This window comes from Emys orbicularis, chromosome 23 (assembly GCF_028017835.1).
Source record: "Emys orbicularis isolate rEmyOrb1 chromosome 23, rEmyOrb1.hap1, whole genome shotgun sequence".
Lineage (NCBI taxonomy): Eukaryota > Metazoa > Chordata > Testudines > Emydidae > Emys > Emys orbicularis.
The window spans coordinates 11,230,158-11,247,369 of NC_088705.1; the positions used below are offsets into that span (position 1 = coordinate 11,230,158).

Sequence of the window (17,212 nt, forward strand, 5' to 3'; positions counted from 1 at the left end):
CAGCTCTCATGGGATCTCCAGCCCACGTTTTAGACGGCATGTGAGTGCAGCAGTGTCGTTAGTGGAACAGTCTGTGTCGTTGGCTGGAAGTCTGAAAGGTGCCAACAGGAGTTAGGTGCCCAGGTCTAACTGAATCCGAGTGTGAATTGGGCACCGACCTCCTTTAGCCTCCTCTGAAAATCCCAGCTGACCTTAACAGCAACAGGCCAACAGGCTGCCGGTCTCCACAACAGTTGCTGATTCCCTGCCTCTCGCTTCCATTTGGCAAATGCACTTGTTGATGCATCCAGGTTAGAATGGCTCCCCCAACAACGGAGCACTGGCAATTCATCTCCCTTCCTTCCCAGGTCTGCTGTGCCCATTTCAGTGGCTTTTGGAAGCAGGGGGCCAACACAAACGGCAGGCAGAAGCACTGCTGTACCTTCTCCCACAAGGCATCAGCTCGGCTTCTTATTGTCTGTGCTGCCAGGTCTCAGTGCCCTGGCACGCTCCTTGCTTCATTAGGAAGGACGTGAGCTGGACACTCAGGCTCTTGCACGTGCTCAAGGCCAGAGCAGTGGTTAGATGGTCTTGTGGGAGGAGGTATTTGGAACCTCGGCACCTTTGAGTCTCTTAAGCTGGTTTTTAGTCCCGGTTGAAGCGTCCATCAGAGTGGCTTTTGCTGTCAGAGTCACAGGCCTTGGACCTCTGTTAGCGCTTCCTGGATTCATCTTCAGAACCCCTTTGGCTGCATCATCCGTCCCTGGAATGCAGCAGAAATACAAATTCCGCCCGGGGTGCGTTGTGGCCAGCCGGGACCTAACAAGCACACCCATTCCGAGCTTGGCCAGGAGCCAGGTTTGAAAATACCCAGCTCCACCCTCACAAATGCCCACGGTGTGCCCCCTTTCAGTACATCCAGTACGTGTTGACCCAGCTCAGGGTGTAGGAGCTGCTGGCATTGAAGAGTTCTTTGTGCAGGAAGAGCTGTGGCTTCTGCAGGTCCTTGAAGCTATGGAACAGCCGAAACCCTCTGGCCTCTAGTGCCTTCAGCAGGCTGTACCAGTACCGCACCACGGCTGCCTCGCTCCCACTGACCTCAAAGCCGGGCCAGTGGAGGTGGATGGCGAGGATCAGCTGGTGCACTGCGGCCACGGTGCCATCCACAAGGATACTCTCCAAAATCTTCCACTCGGCGCTGGCTAAGTCTGCCTCCAACACGTCGATCTATCCCAGGGAGAAAGAACAAGCAAACTCAGCTCCTCTAGTCAGCACTGCCCAGGGACTGGTGCTGTCACGGGAGGGGACTAGGCTGGGGCAGGCCAAGAGAAGTCTGAAAATGAGACATCTGGACACACCTGGGAGGGAGTGGTGAAAAAATTAGCCCTACTGCTCTTAGCCAAGCTCCGCCAACATCCTTGTTTAATGACAGGTTTCAGAGTAGCAGCCGTGTTAGTCTGTATCCGCAAAAATAACAGGAGTACTTGTGGCACCTTAGAGACTAACAAATTTATTAGAGCATAAGCTTTCGTGGGCTACAACCCACGGGGTTGTAGCCCACGAAAGCTTATGCTCTAATAAATTTGTTAGTCTCTAAGGTGCCACAAGTACTCCTGTTATCCTTGTTTAAGGCTGTTTCTGAGAGCCGAGGAGTTAGCAGGCCCGACAAAGGGGAGCTGTCCATTGACGTTTGCGGCCTGATCCAAAGTCTGTTGAAGTCAATGGAAAAGCTCCCATTGGCTTCGGCTCAGCCCCAGCGTGCAGTTGTTCTGTTAGCAATAGCGGAGATGCCCTCCAGCTGGGGACTGGCCGAGGGATGGATTAGACCAGAGGGGCTCAGTCTGCTTCACATGGCCCTTAAAAGCAAGTTCTACTTGTGGGCACCTCCCATCACAGCCTCCCAACTGGACCCTTCGCTTTCCCGATGGCAGCCAGAAAGCCCAGGAACGCCCATGGGTTGCAAGAGGAGGAGATGGAAGTAAACTCAGCTAAATGTGGCAGGGGTGCGCTTTTTGGTTACATCCCCCTATTTCGTCTCTGTGCTGTGGCTTTCCGCTCTCTGGGATCAGTCCGGGGCATTTATTGGGAACAAAGGCCCAGATCCACAAAGGTATTTAGGCTCCTCACTTCCACTGAAATCCACGGAAGCAGCCCTATTGCTCTAGGATGGAATTTTCAAAGGAGCTGGGTTCCCAAACCCCATTAAAATCCAATGGGAGTTGGGCGCCGGATTCTTAGGCACCTTTGAAAATTCTAGCTCTAACCTCTCCAGGTCACCTTGCACATCAGTTCTGTCCTCTCGCATATTCGCTGCCCTTCCAGTTTTGGTGTCTTCCTCAGATTGGCTTGTGGTTGAATTTACCCCAAGGAAGACGTGAACTAGCCGCCTGAGATGCAGAGAGGGAACGGGATTTTAGGCTTCTCTGTGTATGACATCTAACGGGTGGATGTGGAACTCCTTACCTGAGGAGGTTGTGAAGGCTAGGACTATAACAATGTTTAAAAAGGGACTGGATAAATTCATGGTGGCTAAGTCCATAAATGGCTATTAGCCAGGATGGGTAAGAATGGTGTCCCTAGCCTCTGTTCGTCAGAGGATGGAGATGGATGGCAGGAGAGAGATCACTTGATCATTGCCTGTTAGGTTCACTCCCTCTGGGGCACCTGGCATTGGCCACTGTCGGTAGACAGATACTGGGCTAGATGGACCTTTGGTCTGACCCAGTATGGCCTTTCTTATGTTCTTATGATGATGATGGGGCGGGGGGGACGATGTTATCAGATGCCATTACCTTCTTGTGGCCGAAGTCCTGCAGGATCTGATGTAGCCTCTTGGAAGGGCTCCTCCGTCTCTGCGAGGAGGTGACCGGGCGTCGCTCGTGCCAGTCTAGCCACAGCGCATGGTGCTGCACCTGTCCTTTCTGCCAGAGGCCTGTCTGCTTGTAGGGGGGCAGGCCAAAGCTGTGTACCTGGCACTGCATTTCGCTCATCCGCTGGCTGAACTCCAAGCCCCTTTTGACCATGCTACAAACGAAGAAAGGGAGAGAGGCACTTTCAGGCTCTGCAAAGCTAGGCCGACCTGCAGAATATGCAGGTGCAAGGCAAAGCATGATGGGTAACATTATGCAAACTGAGGCAAAGGCACCCTGGCTGACTTTGTTCCAGCCCTGCTGCTGAGGTTCCAAGCAGGCGGGTTTTCTTTACCTTTCAGGTGGCTTTTCAGATGCAGCCTGTCACTGCGAAGCCCACTGATAATAGGGCAGCTAAAGGGACTGCACGGGGGACATCTCTGAAGAAGCAAAGGGATTCGCTGGAGACATCAGATCTTATAGACTTTCTGCAGCTTCAGCCCTGCTCTGCAGTGATGCACCTCTAACCTGCCTTGGAGTTTTGGCTGCTCTGAGCCCCAAGTTTACAGCCCGAGCATCGGGGCAGATTGGAGAGCAACAGAAAGGAAAAACCGGTTCTATCAGAGCACCCGGGCCCAGTTAAGGGAGGAAAGGGAAGCCCAGAGCACCGACTATCATGACAGTGTGGCACATTGGCACTGTTCTGTGTGCTGCTGGTGCAGAACCTCTGTTCTGGAGCCCACAGGCTCAGAGACCAGCTCAAAAGGGCTCCCAGCAGGCCTGGAATCTCCAAGTCAGCAGCTGTCACATGGATTAAGAGCAGCTTCTTTCCCATCTGCACCTGCAACCAGTGCGAGCTGAGCAAGTACAAGAATGGAGCCTGGTTAGAGGCCCGGAGTTTCACGCAGGCCTTTGGGGCACGGTTTTGGCTCCAGTCACTGTGGCTAGTCATGACTCAGGCTGCCAGAATGTACCCAAGAGCGGATGGTGTTCACCGCAGCAGCTGACTCACGTGTGTGTAACAGACTTGCAGACAGGGAAGTGGACGGCTCCCAGGACTGGTGATGGGACTTGGCGATATTAACCTCTTGGTGGCCAGTCCCATGTCACTAGCAACTGAAAAGTCACTGTCTGCAGGCCGGGCGGTGGCCTGTGTGAAATGGGATGCTGATCCTTTTTGGTGTGTATTGTGGGAGGTGCACATTCCTCTGATGTCTCTGGTTCTGGCCACTACTGGAGATGGGATGCTGGATTAGGTGACCATCGGTCCCATCTGGCCTGGCAAACCCTAATGGGCAAGTTTCCAGCACACACAAAGTCCCCACCACCATCAGCCCTTCTGCTGGTTGTCTGCAGGCTGGAGTTGAGCAGGCCAACGAGACCAAATGACTCTCCCATCCCTAGAGAAGAGTCCATCCAGAGCTGGGGTGAGCACATTGGTGGGTAACATGTACGGGAGAGCTGTCCCTGTTCTGTGATGCCAAGACCTGTGCTGGCTGGGGCTCATAAAACTATTGCTTTTAACCAGCACTTCAGTCTAGAAAATACACCCTAAGACGGAAGGTTTGCTCAGGAGGCCTCCGTCCCGAAGGACCCAGGATTATACCTGATGGAAGGACATGGGGTCACAGAGCAGAACAGGTTGGAAAAAGCAGCCCCCAAAACCCGAGAACCCGTTCTGAACATTTTTTACTGGTTTTTTCAGAACTTGGATGACATTTTTCAAACATTGAAAAGTGTCGGCTGGAAAAAAACAAAGCGTTTTGTTTGGATGAAATTTGAATTTTCCATGAAAAATATAATTGAAAAAATCAAAATCCAAAAGACGGTGACCAGCCCTCCTGTCGAGTAAGTATCAGTCCCGACCCCCCGAATCCATCCTTCCTCAGCGGCCCTCCCTGCCTCTGTCCCTCCAAATTTCGGGTGCCCGTCCACGGGAGCACGGTGCTCACCTGAAGGTATAAACCAGGCACCTCTCCTGCTGCAGCTTCAGCGAAGCAGTGGGCATGTGATCTAGGCAAACTCGCCACGCCCCGGCAGTGCTGGCTGTGAAATCCTGGAGCCCAGCCTGGCTCAGAGCTCGGGAGCAGGGCAGCTGAAGGAGAAGGGAGAACAAAATCAGCCCTTTAGCTGGGGACTGGATTGGGTTCATAACCAGGGGCTTGGGAGGTGCTTGGCCCTTGGAAGCTCTGTTTTCATCACGGCTCAGCAGCCATCTCCTGCCTGAGCCCAGTGGCGGCCAGTTCTCATCAGCCAGTGTACAGAAGCAGGTTTCCTCCCCTATGTCAACAAGCCAGCCCCATCCCTCTCCAGGAGAGCTCACTTCAGCTCAGGATCCTCCAGCCCAGGTCCACCAATGCCCCTTGCCTTCCCGATCTCTAACGGCCCCATAGGAATGTCCCCTTTCCCCCTGCCCTAGGCCTCCTTCCTATCTAGAGACCTCCCCATGCCATCATGGCCCCCAAGGGATGGGACTCTGCGGGGCTGTGTCGTCTCCACCACAGGCCCCAGGGAGCTTTCTACAGCACTGGTCGGGGATTGGGATTTTCTCTCCCCCACCCCTCAGATCCTGCCCTTCTGCAAACCACCAGGCCACTCCTCTGATATGTGAGAGGCGAGTGCCAGCAATGAGGGCGGAAGAGAGGAGAGCGGAGCAGCCACCGGAGGGTGGGTGGGGGAGTAATCAGGGGAGAGGCAGAACCCCAAATGCAGGTCACTGCCTCTCCAGGCAAGAGGCTTATCCAGCTGGAATCCAGGCTCCCTCCCAGGCGGAGTGCCCCCCGGAGCTCTTATTCCCACCTCTGGGCCATGTTGTGTAGCCGGGGGCTGGCGTGGGGAGGGGGAGCCGTGCTGTGTGACCTACCTGGGGGGTGCTGATGTACGTAAGGAACCGTTCGGCTTCGCTTCGGAGGGACTCGCTGCCATCGGCCCAGGGCTGCAGGGCCACCTCCTGCTGGGTTTTCTAAGGTCACAGAGATGAAATGCACAGTGAGTCAAGCGCTGGGAGTGCTGGGGCATGCTGGGAAGTGAACCAGTCTCGGCTCCGGAGTGTCTAAAAGGATTCTGACGTGGCGGAGGAACCTGCCAAGGCACTGAAGGGTTTAATAACCCAGAAACACAGGCTCAGCACGGCAGCACCCCAGTGCCTGAACAGCCAGGGGACGGCCGCTGCTGCAGTGCTAGCGCTCCAGGCTGTGCTTTTATCAGCTATGCAGGGCTGGGCAGCACTTGGATGGGAAACTTCTAAGGACAGCCCAGGTGCTGCAGGGAGACGTGTAAGTGACTCAGTGCTCCTCTCCTCCGAGTCACTGCTGACCCCAATGCCCCAGCGCAGTGCTAGGGGGCGCTGTGCTGCAAGGAGCAATAGGTAGGTAAAGCATTAGGGGGCGCTCTCTCCTCTGAGTCAGGCCTGAACCCAATGACCCGGCGCAGTGCTAGGGGGCGCTGTGCTGCAAGGAGCAATAGGTAGGTAAAGCATTAGGGGGCGCTCTCTCCTCTGAGTCAGGCCTGACCCCAATGCCTCAGCGCAGTGCTAGGGGGCGCCGTGCTGCAGGGAGCAATGGGGAGGTAAGCCATTAGGGGGCGCTCTCTCCTCCGAGTCACTGCTGACCCCAATGACCCGGCGCAGTGCTAGGGGGCGCCGTGCTGCAGGGAGCAATGGGTAGGTAAGCCATTAGGGGGCGCTCTCTCCTCTGAGTCAGGCCTGAACCCAATGACCCAGTGCTGTGCTGCTGGAGTGGAAATTTCTTTTGACTGAGGTGTGAAGCTGAGGCCCTGATCGCTCCTAGCCACTATAAGCTCTTCCGACACATTTCACAAAGTAGGGGCGCTAAGCCCAGTGTCCTGGCCATATTCCAACTCAGGTAATTGCACGTTGCCTGCCTCAGAGGAGCGGAGTGTGCTGCAGCTGACCAGGGTCCCCCACTGCACGGGTGAGCTCCTGTCGGCTCTGCCTCCCCAGAGCTGCTGTGGCAAAAACGGACTGTAGGGCTGACCAGCTAACACAGGAGACTTTGCATTTCTAGTGCCTGAGGGGTGCCATGTTCTTTACAAACACTACTTAACCATGTCTCACAACTTGCTCCCCCACCACACCCCCCCCCCAGCAGCGGTGAGGTCCCATTATCCCCATTTTCCAAGTGGAGAAACTGAGGCACAGAGAGGGGGAGTAACTTGCCCAAGGCTACTTTGCAAGTCGGTGGCAGAGCCCAGCATAGACCCCAGTAGTCCCAGCTCTTGACCCTGTGTTCTAACTCCTAGGGAATGCTGTCTCCTGAACGAGACACTCCACAGACAGTTCCCAGGACTGTGGACCAGGAGAAGGAAACAGAAACTCCCTCCCTTCCGGCATGGGTGGAGAAGGGGCAACGTGGGAGACAAAGACCCCTTTGCGCAGGCAGGAGGCTTTGAGTACAAAGGGAAAGTCAGCTACAGCAGGAGAATGGCTCTGTATCTGCTCTGCCTTATCAGTGTGATCAGCAATAGGCCTGCAAACAGCCCGGAGCCTCCTGCTGCAGCTCCTGGACCGGCAGGTCGTTAATTATGGCCAGAGCCAGCCTTAAGCGTAAGCAAACTAATGACCATCTAGGTCCCAGGCAAGCTCCATCCAGCTCACAGGTTGGTCCAGCCTCCCTCTGCATAGGTAGGATCAGCAGAACCAGCTCCCCGCCGGGCCCCGTTTCAGAGCACGTAGCGGGGAGACGAAGTGGTGGAGCCTCATCAGGTCAGGGCTTTATCAAACGAAAAGCCGGTCTTCACGATGGCTGTGCCAACCGCCTCCCTGGCCCGCCTCACCCGGGGGCCGGCGTCCTCCCTCCACTCAGAGCCCACGGCTGGGTTCTCAATGCCTGCTCCCCATGTACCTCCCAGGGCTTCCACAGATACCTTTAAATCCAGGGCGAGGCCAACCCCTCCTGCACTGTGGCCCGCTGTCATGAGGCACAGGGGACACTGGACCAGCACATATGTATCCTAGCTAAACCTTTACCTCAGCCTAACCTATGGTCCTCCCCTCCCGGAGCTGCCACATTCTTGGCTTCATCACCCACCTGTTCCCCAATGCTTAGGGGTGGTACCAATCTGCAGACCCTACCCCCGTCCGGCTCGGCGGGGGGGCATGGAGACGGAGGCGGGAACGAGGGAGGTGGTGAATGGTGGGGGGTGGAATGTATGGAGAGGCATGGGGGGAGTGGTGGTGAGGGGCTGGTGATGGTAAGGAGGTGTGAGGTGAAGGTAGCAAGGTGTGGGGGGTAGGGGAGGGGGTACTGGTGGGGAGGGGCTGGGAGAGATGTGGGTACTGGTGGGGGTGGGGGAGGAGAGGCGGAATGCTCAGGGGTAAGAGAGAGGAGAGGTGAGGGGCACTGGTGGGGCTGATGGGGGGAGGTGATGGAGGAGAGTTGGTGGGTGGGGCCTCTGCTGGGGGTTGGTGGGGGGAGGTAGTGGAGGTGGGGGTGGGGGCTCTGCTGGGAGTTGATGGGGGGAGGTAGCGGAGGTGGAGGATGGGGGTACTGCTGGGGGCTGATGGGGGAGGTATCGAAGATGGGGGTAGGGGCACCGCTGGGGGCTGATCAGGGGAGGGAGCAGAGGAGAGGGGGGGCACCGCTGGAGGCTGATGGGGGGAGGTAGCAGAGGAGAGGTGGGGGTTGATGTGGGGAGGTAGCAGAGGAGAGGTGGGGGCACCGCTGGGGGCTGATGCGGGGAGGTAGCGGTGGTGGGGGTGGGGGCACCGCTGGGAGCTGATGGGGGGAGGTGGTGGGGGATGGGGGCACCGCTGGGGGTTGATGTGGGGAGGTAGCAGAGGAGAGGTGGGGGCACTGCTGGGGGCTGATGCGGGGAGGTAGCGGAGGTGAGGGTGGGGGCATCACTGGGGGCTGATGGGGGGAGGTAGCAGAGGTGGGAGATGGGGGTACCACTGGGGGCTGATGGGGGGAGGTAGCAGAGGAGAGGTGGGGGCACTGCTGGGGGCTGATGCGGGGAGGTAGCGGAGGTGGGGGTGGGGGCACCGCTGGGAGCTGATGGGGGGAGGTGGTGGGGGATGGGGGCACCGCTGGGGGGACTGATGGGGGGAGGTAGTGGAGGTGGGGGCACCACTGGGAGCTGATGGGGGAGGTGGTGGGGGATGGGGGCATCGCTGGGGGCTGACGGGGGGAGGTGGTGGGGGATGGGGGCACCGCTGGGGGCTGATCAGGGGAGGGAGCAGAGGAGAGGTGGGGGTTGATGGGGGGAGGGAGCAGAGGAGAGGTGGGGGCACTGCTGGGGGCTGATGCGGGGAGGTAGCGGAGGTGGGGGTGGGGGCACTGCTGGGAGCTGATGGGGGGAGCTGGTGGGGGATGGGGGCACCACTGGGGGGACTGATGGGGGGAGGTGGTGGGGGATGGGGGCACCACTGGGGGGACTGATGGGGGAGGGAGCAGCAGCAGAGATCTGGCCTGGAACCGCAGATACTTCAGCACTCAGCTGAAGCCTGCGAGCTCCCTGCCTCCCGTGCAGTTCACAGGCATGATGGGCAGGATGGGACACGGGTCCCCTATCAGGAGGGGAGGGGGCTGTGATTCATGGTGCTAATATCTCCTCTTAATTATCCTAGACACAAAGGGGCTGGGCCCAGCCAGGATCAGCTGCATGTGGGATCAAAGAGCAGGAGATGCGAGGGCGAGCGAGCAGGGACCCAACACGCCTGCTGGAACCTCTCCCTCCCAGCCAGAAGGAGGGTGCTGGAGGCTGGACAGCCCGCGCTGCCCGCTGGAGCCGTCCCAGGCTGCCAAATGAACTGGGGTGGGGGGGAGGCTAATCTCCACTCTGATTAGGCTGAATTCCCAGCGATGAAGGTTTCTTCTTTTTTCTCCCCCCTCCGCAATAACAAATAATAATATAATCCCCTTAATCCCTTCCCCTAGGAGCCTGCATTCCGCGCAGAGACAGGAAGCGCAGAGCTTCTGCCACCGCTGATAACTCAGACAATCTGGGCCCATGGAAAATGAACGAATGCCTTGGGTTGCATTATGCCCCTCAGCTGAAGAGCTCTGCCCTCCCCTCTCTGAGGATTCTCCCCACTCACCCCCCAGCCCCTCCGTCACCCACGCATTCTTCTGGTTGTTCTGGGCTCCCTTCTACCTCGGGCTAGGCCCTGCCAAGGCTGCCTGGAATCCGAGCCAGGATGATATTTACCAGTATTGTGGCAGGGCCCTGACTGCCCTGACATGTCACTTTCGCCTACCCGCTCCCAGATGTCCCTGGCTTCTGCTGGCGAGACACGCTGCGTGGCATTCGGGCAGCAAAGCGTTCAGCAGGAGTGACTGCCTAGACTAGAGCCGGGCAGGGCGGTACCACCACTGGAAGCAGCAGCCACCCTGGAGTCAGCCCGGCCGGGCTCCACCACTCAGCAACACACGCAGGGCCAAGGCCCCTCTGCTACACACACAAGCCCTGCTTCGAAGCCCCCTTTAGGTCCCATCCGCCCCAGAACCAAGAAGAACAGAATGCCAGTCCCCTGATCTCCTCACTAGATCATGCTCCCTGACTCCCACCAGTCCCCTACTCGAATCTCCAAATCACACTCCTGCCTAAAGCCAGGAATAGAACCCAGGTGTCCTGACTTCTTCCCTCCCTCCCTATCAGTTCTAGTGCCTGGATTTTGTTTTAGACAGTTGTTGTGTACAACACTGAGCAACACACACAGCAAGTAAATCCCACCCCCCGCCCCCTACATAAAACAACCTTTGCTTTTATTCTCTAGCTCTCCTTTCCCCATGGTTTGCTGATCTCAGCTCCTCCGGTCTCCAAAACAGCTTTCAAAATTACTGGAGAGTGGAGACCTTTGAAAGCTGCCCCCAGCTGCGTCGGCTTTTGGTTTCCCTCCCCCACATGCTCAAAACATGACAGCGAGGGCCACGTTTCTGAAGCCCCACACAAAGGACGAGCAGTGCCAAATGCAGCATCAGAGCAACTGCAACCCGCCCCTCCCTCCACCACCATCACCACCTTGGCGCACACGCTCATCTGCTCTTGCAAACCAGATGCCCAGGGTGCACATGCAGGCAAAGGGTGCGCGTGCGTTTACAAAGCGAGGCAGGGCTTTGTAAATTCGGCCCCCATTCGTTCAAAAGGCACCAGGCTGTGATTGCTTAATATCCAGTACTGCTCAGAGGAACAGTAACAGGCGATGGAAGTTGCTGGTTCAATTCCAACCAAAGGCAGTAGTGAGTGAACGTCACTGTCCTCTTCGCTGGTACGTGAAATGAGTTTGCTGGGCCTTAGTCCAGTTTCTACCGGGGAAGCAGGTACCTCCTACCCCCCCCCACCCCCCCATCAGAGCTGGGAGGCCTGGCTGCCAGCCTCCAGTCCTGAGGCCAAGGGTTAGGGGCTCCTGGGTGTGGCACTCTGGCATGAGTGAGAAGCGTGTGCTGCTGGGGATGGGTGATCCCCCTGGGAAAAGCAGGGGAGGTTTGGCATTGCAGCTGCAGGGAGAATTCTCACCCTTGCAATGTGGGAATGGTGCTGTGCACAGCACGAGGGTTGGAAGAACCTGATGTTGTCCCCGTGTAATTTACAGAGGCGCATGCACCCCCGTGTGCACATGGCCCCTAGCCTGTCAGTCAGAAGGCTCAGGAGAGGTCACGGCATCGCACCATCTCTCAGGAACTCCCTCCCAGATACCGGGACACTTCCTCCTCTCTGAAAATCTCGCTGGGAAGCCATTCTGGCCCGGAGATTTAAAAACAAACAAAGGGAAAGGCTTCCGCTAGCAACACACACTCAGCCCACAGGAAGCGCTGCCACAGGGGGTGACAGGGTCGAAGCCTTCAGCGGGGGGTGCACAAGAAGGACAGCTTTATGGCTAGTAACAGGGGCTAGATGGTGTCATGGCTACAAGCAGCGGTCTGGCTGTCAGGAGATTCAGTCTATGCCCAGCTCTGGATGAGGTATTTCCCCACCCCCTCTCTGTGCCTCAGTTTCCCCATCCATAAAACAGGAATGGGAATTCTCCAGGCTGTGAGGGGAATTATTGGCACAGGGCATTTTGATCCTCAGCTGGAAAGCTCTGGAGAATGGGCCGATCCTGAAGTCCATCGCTAACTTCCTACTCTGACCTCACTCAGGCAACACTCCCAGTGAAATCAGTGAGAAGGGAAGGGAAATCTTGAAACCTTTCAGGCCAAATCTGCTATTGAATCAAGGTGCCAGATTTGGCGGATCACAGGTCTGATCTGGCACATGCCAGGTGATTGAAGTTACCAAGTATAAAGGATGCTAGGTAGGAGTAATGACTGTGATTTTCAAAGCCAGGAATTTTAATGAGAATCGGGTGGCCAGATCTCCGAGGCAGCTTTGAAAATCTCAGTCAGCATCTATTGGGATTACACATAATGAACTGGCTACCGTGTTTGTACCTCACTGCCCTCTTCTGGCTGAAATTAGAAACAAGCAACGGTGTCATGGACTCTATACTGGTAACAACTCATGAAGATTCTCCTTTAGACCCAATCATAGTGGGCTTTAGGAGCAAGAGGAGTTGAGTTCTATCCCCACTGTTGCTGCAAAGTGCTGAGTTGCCCAGGTGTGGCTCAGAACCAGCTGCAAAGTCCTATGTGACTGTGGATTTGTGTGTATATCACTCACTCTCCTGTACCCAGGGTGTGCAAAGTCTCAGAACAGCATGTTCAGACAGGTTGTAACACCTAGGCACAGCAGTGTGTCTTAGGACACAGCAGCCTCCACACTAAATTCCTTCCCTGATGCAGAAGTCGGACCTCGAATGCAGCTTTAATGCTGTTTTATGTTTAATCTCCCTCGTTTTGTTTAACCGTAATCTTCAATAAAAGCCTTCAACTGGCATCACATCTAGTGCCGGGGCTGTGGGGTGAGGCAGTCACTTCACCAGCGGAAACCCATCCATCCCCTTTCTGCCGCTGTTGATACAGTACCAGTCTGAACCCGTGGATACTTAGCCTGAAGCTCTCCGCCTGCACTGGTACAGACACGGCTGGTGGTTTTAGATGTCTGGATGACGCAGACAAGAACAGTCAGATGGAGAGGCTGCAAAACCCACACAAAAAGCCTCCCCCAACCTTCCAGTCGCAGCAAAATCCCTGTTCATCCCTCTGCTCCCACCGGGTCCCCTGCCACTGGTGGCCGCGTACGTGTGTATAGCTGCCATGACCAGCCCTTTTAACAGGGGACCCTGTGTGTAACAAGACTGGCTGCCATGGGGCCCTTAACAGGGGACTGTGATTGATCGAGACTGTGTGTGTGTGTGTGTGTGTGTGTGTGTGTGTGTGTGTGTGTGTGTGTGTGTGTGTGTGTGTGTGTGTGTGTGTGTGTGTGTGTGTAATAACAGTGCTGTCTCACTCTCTTCAACAGAGGATTGTGACAGCACGTCTGTCCTGCGTGGACCAGCACTGTCTGGGTTTCCGGGAGAGGTTTCCTGGATGTGAGGAACAGAGCTGCAAGGCGTCCCTGTGAGATTGCATGTGTGTGTACACGATGCCTGTGGATCGGTGCGTGGACCAGGGGGAAGGGGGATGCGTCAGGACAGCTGTGTCGCTTCAACTCTGCCCGCCCTGCATTGATCCCATGAATTCCCACCCTAATGAGCCCGCTGGGACTCCGCTTTCAGAGCCCGTCTCCCCTTATGGGCAATTTGTGGGCTTCTGTAACTTTTCTCAGCCTTCCACGCTGTAAAGGGATCAGGCTGCTCACTCTAGGGTGGAGGGGACAGGATTCCTGGAGAAGCAGGGGGGAGGCAAATTCCTTCTTTGTTCCCAAGGGAATAGAAAAGTTAGAATCATGGAAAACCTGCAGTCCTCCCTCTGGCTCTACCCACCCCCCAGCCAGAATCCCAGCAGCAAACCTGACAAGCCTCATTATAAAGAAGCTCTGCACGTTACAATAGGAAGCAAAGCTCCTAATCTCAGCAGACAGAGGCATTGCAACAAACCAGGACGGTTCACAGACACCCCTCAAGAAGGCAACTAAAACAGCACCAAACACGTCTCTCTACCCTGGAGGTTCGCTCCTGCCTGCTGCAATGCCAGCCAAGATTTCAGCACATGGGCAAGGCTCCATCCTGGCCCCCATCCAGCAAACCTTACTGAACCGAGTAGCACTTTTATGGAAGGAGTCTCATGGCGAGCATGCAAACCCATCTTTGCATGAGTAGGGAGCTGCCCCCACGTTAATGCAATTCCAAACCCACCTCCCGAATAGGGGAAAGAAAAAAAAAAAAGGCCAAAATACAGAGGGGCAGGGCCCCCCAGCAATCCCCAGGGAGATGCCAGTAGCTCACTGGCGTATGGAATCCAGGCTGGGCTGGTTAATCTCATGACTGCTCATTAACCAGAAGCACAGGCTGCCAGCCCATAGGGTCACTGGAGCAGTGCCCAGCCCTGGGCTAACCTCCCCCCTGGGGCTGGCCGTTCATCGCCCTCTGACTCCTTTGGGCTTGGGCCTAGGGTGACCAGAGAGCAAATGTGAAAAATCGGGACAGGGGGTGCGGGGTAATAGGAGCTTATATAAGAAAAAGACCCAAAAATCGGGACTGTCCCTATAAAATCAGGACATCGGGTCACCCTACTTGGGCCCTTCCAGACATAAATGCAGCCACTTCCCCGGGGTTCCTTACGTGCCCCTTCGGCCTGAGTCTCTTTGAATCCCGTTCATCAGAAGCAGCAGGCAAAGGGAGAGAAGAGAAGGAGATTTAGTGGGGAAAGCGCAACCCCCCAACCCCCAAACCAGACAGTCTCTTTCTCCCCCTCTCTCCCCCACCTCCCCAAGGGGGTCCAATGCAGAGTGTGCAGGGGAGGGGAAGGGAGGAAAAGGCTCTTTGAGATCAAGGGAAGGAAGGAAGGAAAGAAAAGCCAGCGAGGGAGGGAGAGGGGAGGGAAGCCAGGAGTTATATCAGGGGGTGGTTAGTCCGGAGTTAAGTTCTTGGTTGGGGAGGGAGCCAGGCACCCCGGAGAGGGGCTGCAGGGCAGAGCGCAGGGGAGAAGCGGGGCAGGGGGGCTCCGGTTCCTTACGGGCTGGCCGAGGTTCTCGTTCTCATCCTGGTAGCGCTGCAGGGAGCCCGGGCTGCGCCCGCCTGGCCCCCCGGCCGGGGCTCCAGTCCCCTCGTGGCGGGGGGCGGCGCTGCCCGGGGCGGGCCCCCCGCGGATGGTGATGATGGTGAAGGGCCCCGGCTCGTCCCCCGGGCGGCCGCAGCGCAGCAGGATCTGCCCCAGGCTCAGCACCCAGCAGCCCAGCAGCAGCAGCCGCAGAGCCGAGCCGCCTCCCATGGCTCCGCCGCAGCCGCCGGCTCCTCCACCTGCAGCCCCGGCCGGGACCGGCCCCGGAGGAGGGGCGGCTGGGGAGGGGCAGCGCGGCCCCCGCTCCCCGCCCGGCGGCTGCATTCCTGGGCTCGGGCTCCCAGGCCCCGCCGCGACCCTGCCTCCCCCGGAGCCCGCGGCGAGCTCCGGGACCCGGACCGGACCCGCTCGGACTCTGCCCAAACTTCCCCTGCCCGCCGCGCTGGGCCCAAAGCCGGCCGTGGGGTCCGTGCCCTGCGTGTCCGGCTCCATGCTCCGCCCGGGCCACGTGTCCAAACCCACCCGTGCCCTGTCGATCCATGCCACCCCAGGCCACGTGCCCAAACCCACCCGTGCCCTGTGGATCCATGCCACTCCCGGGCCACGTGCCCATACCCACCCGTGCCCTGTCGATCCAGGCCATGCCTGTGCCACGTGCCCAAACCCACCCTTGCCCTGTGGATCCATGCCACGCCCGGGCCACGTGCCCAACCCACCCTTGCCCTGTGGATCCATGCCACGCCCGGGCCACGTGCCCAAACCCACCCGTGCCCTGTGGATCCAGGCCACGTGCCCAAACCCACCCGTGCCCTGTGGATCCATGCCACTCCCGGGCCACGTGCCCATACCCACCCGTGCCCTGTGGATCCAGGCCACGTGCCCAAACCCACCCTTGCCCTGTGGATCCATGCCACGCCCGGGCCACGTGCCCAACCCACCCTTGCCCTGTGGATCCATGCCACGCCCGGGCCACGTGCCCAAACCCACCCGTGCCCTGTCGATCCATGCCATGCCTGTGCCACGTGCCCAAACCCACCCGTGCCCTGTCGATCCATGCCATGCCTGTGCCACGTGCCCAACCCCACCCTTGCCCTGTGGATCCATGCCATGCCTGTGCCACGTGCCCAACCCCACCCTTGCCCTGTGGATCCATGCCACGCCCGGGCCACGTGCCCAAACCCACCCGTGCCCTGTGGATCCAGGCCACCCCAGGCCACGTGCCCAAACCCACCCATGCCCTGTGGATCCAGGCCACGCCTGTGCCACATGCCCATACCCACCCGTGCCCTGTCAATCCATGCCACGCCTGTGCCACGTGCCCAAACCCACCTGTGCCCTCTGGATCCATGCCACGCCCGTGCTATGTGCCCAGATGCTCCAATGCCCTGCTTGTCCATTCTGCGCCCACCCATGTGCCCAAATCCAACCCATCCATGGGCATACCCAGCTCCATGCTCTCCCACATCCAGGCTAGATGGTGCCCAGGCAAAGCCAGGATGGTCCGGGCCATAATTTCATAGCCCAATAGCATATATTGCCCACACCATGCCTAGCCCCTATTGTCCCCTTCCATGTCTGTCCAGACCCTACTGGGCTCTGGACCCAGGAATGCTGCCAAAGTGGCAGCTGCCGGAGGCTCTTGGGGCTCCCACCCCAGCAGGGACACATGGAAATGCTGCTGGTGGCCTTTTTACTGCCACACTGTGGGGTGCCTGGGCTATCGGGCGCCCCCCCACGCCGGCGCACACCCACGACTGTTCTCTCCCCCTCCAGTGGGGATGAGCCTCTCCCACAGGGGGCAGGGCGGGGCCCAGGTGGGGTTGTAGACTAAACTTTAGGCCTTGCAGCAATGGGGTGGCACTTGTATGGATTTGCCAAGGACCCAGATTTCCCAGGACAGCTCTGTGTACGCAGCCTATGCCAGGGACAATGCATCGCCATGCCTAGCCCGGTCATGGCCCATTAGCTGGCTATGCCTCCCCCCTGCCATCTCCTGAAGGGCCCGGCCCATACTGTACAATGCTCACCCTCGATATAGCTCACACTGTTATCGAATGTAGATGGATTTCCGATGGGTCCATCACCGTGGTATCTGAGCACCGCACTGCGTCTGCACCAGGCCTTCCCAAAGCCCTGGCCATGCTTTGGAGAAGTCTGCCATCTCCCACGGATCCTGCTGAGAGCAGAGCTAACCTGAAGAGAAGCCACAGGGTCATTTGCCCTACGTGGTCCCTTGCCTTATGGAGAGGCGGTGCGGTCTAATGGAGAGACCTCTGCACTGGGAGTCAATGGGCAGCCTGACCTAGTGGTCAAAGCAGGAGTCAG

The 17,212-nt window shown here is 57.8% G+C and overlaps 1 protein-coding gene across 1 annotated transcript; it reads right to left on the reverse strand.

The window, feature by feature from the left end:
• Nucleotides 1–888: 888 nt before the first annotated feature.
• LOC135893672 (probable methyltransferase-like protein 24) lies at nucleotides 889–15,097 on the reverse strand. The gene is made up of 5 exons (XM_065421559.1): nucleotides 14,843–15,097; nucleotides 5,692–5,790; nucleotides 4,781–4,923; nucleotides 2,772–3,003; nucleotides 889–1,206 (listed from the first exon to the last, which is right to left on the reverse strand). Exons 1-5 carry the CDS (start codon nucleotides 15,095–15,097, stop codon nucleotides 889–891), a joined length of 1,047 nt encoding a protein of 348 aa, XP_065277631.1.
• Nucleotides 15,098–17,212: the final 2,115 nt, after the last annotated feature.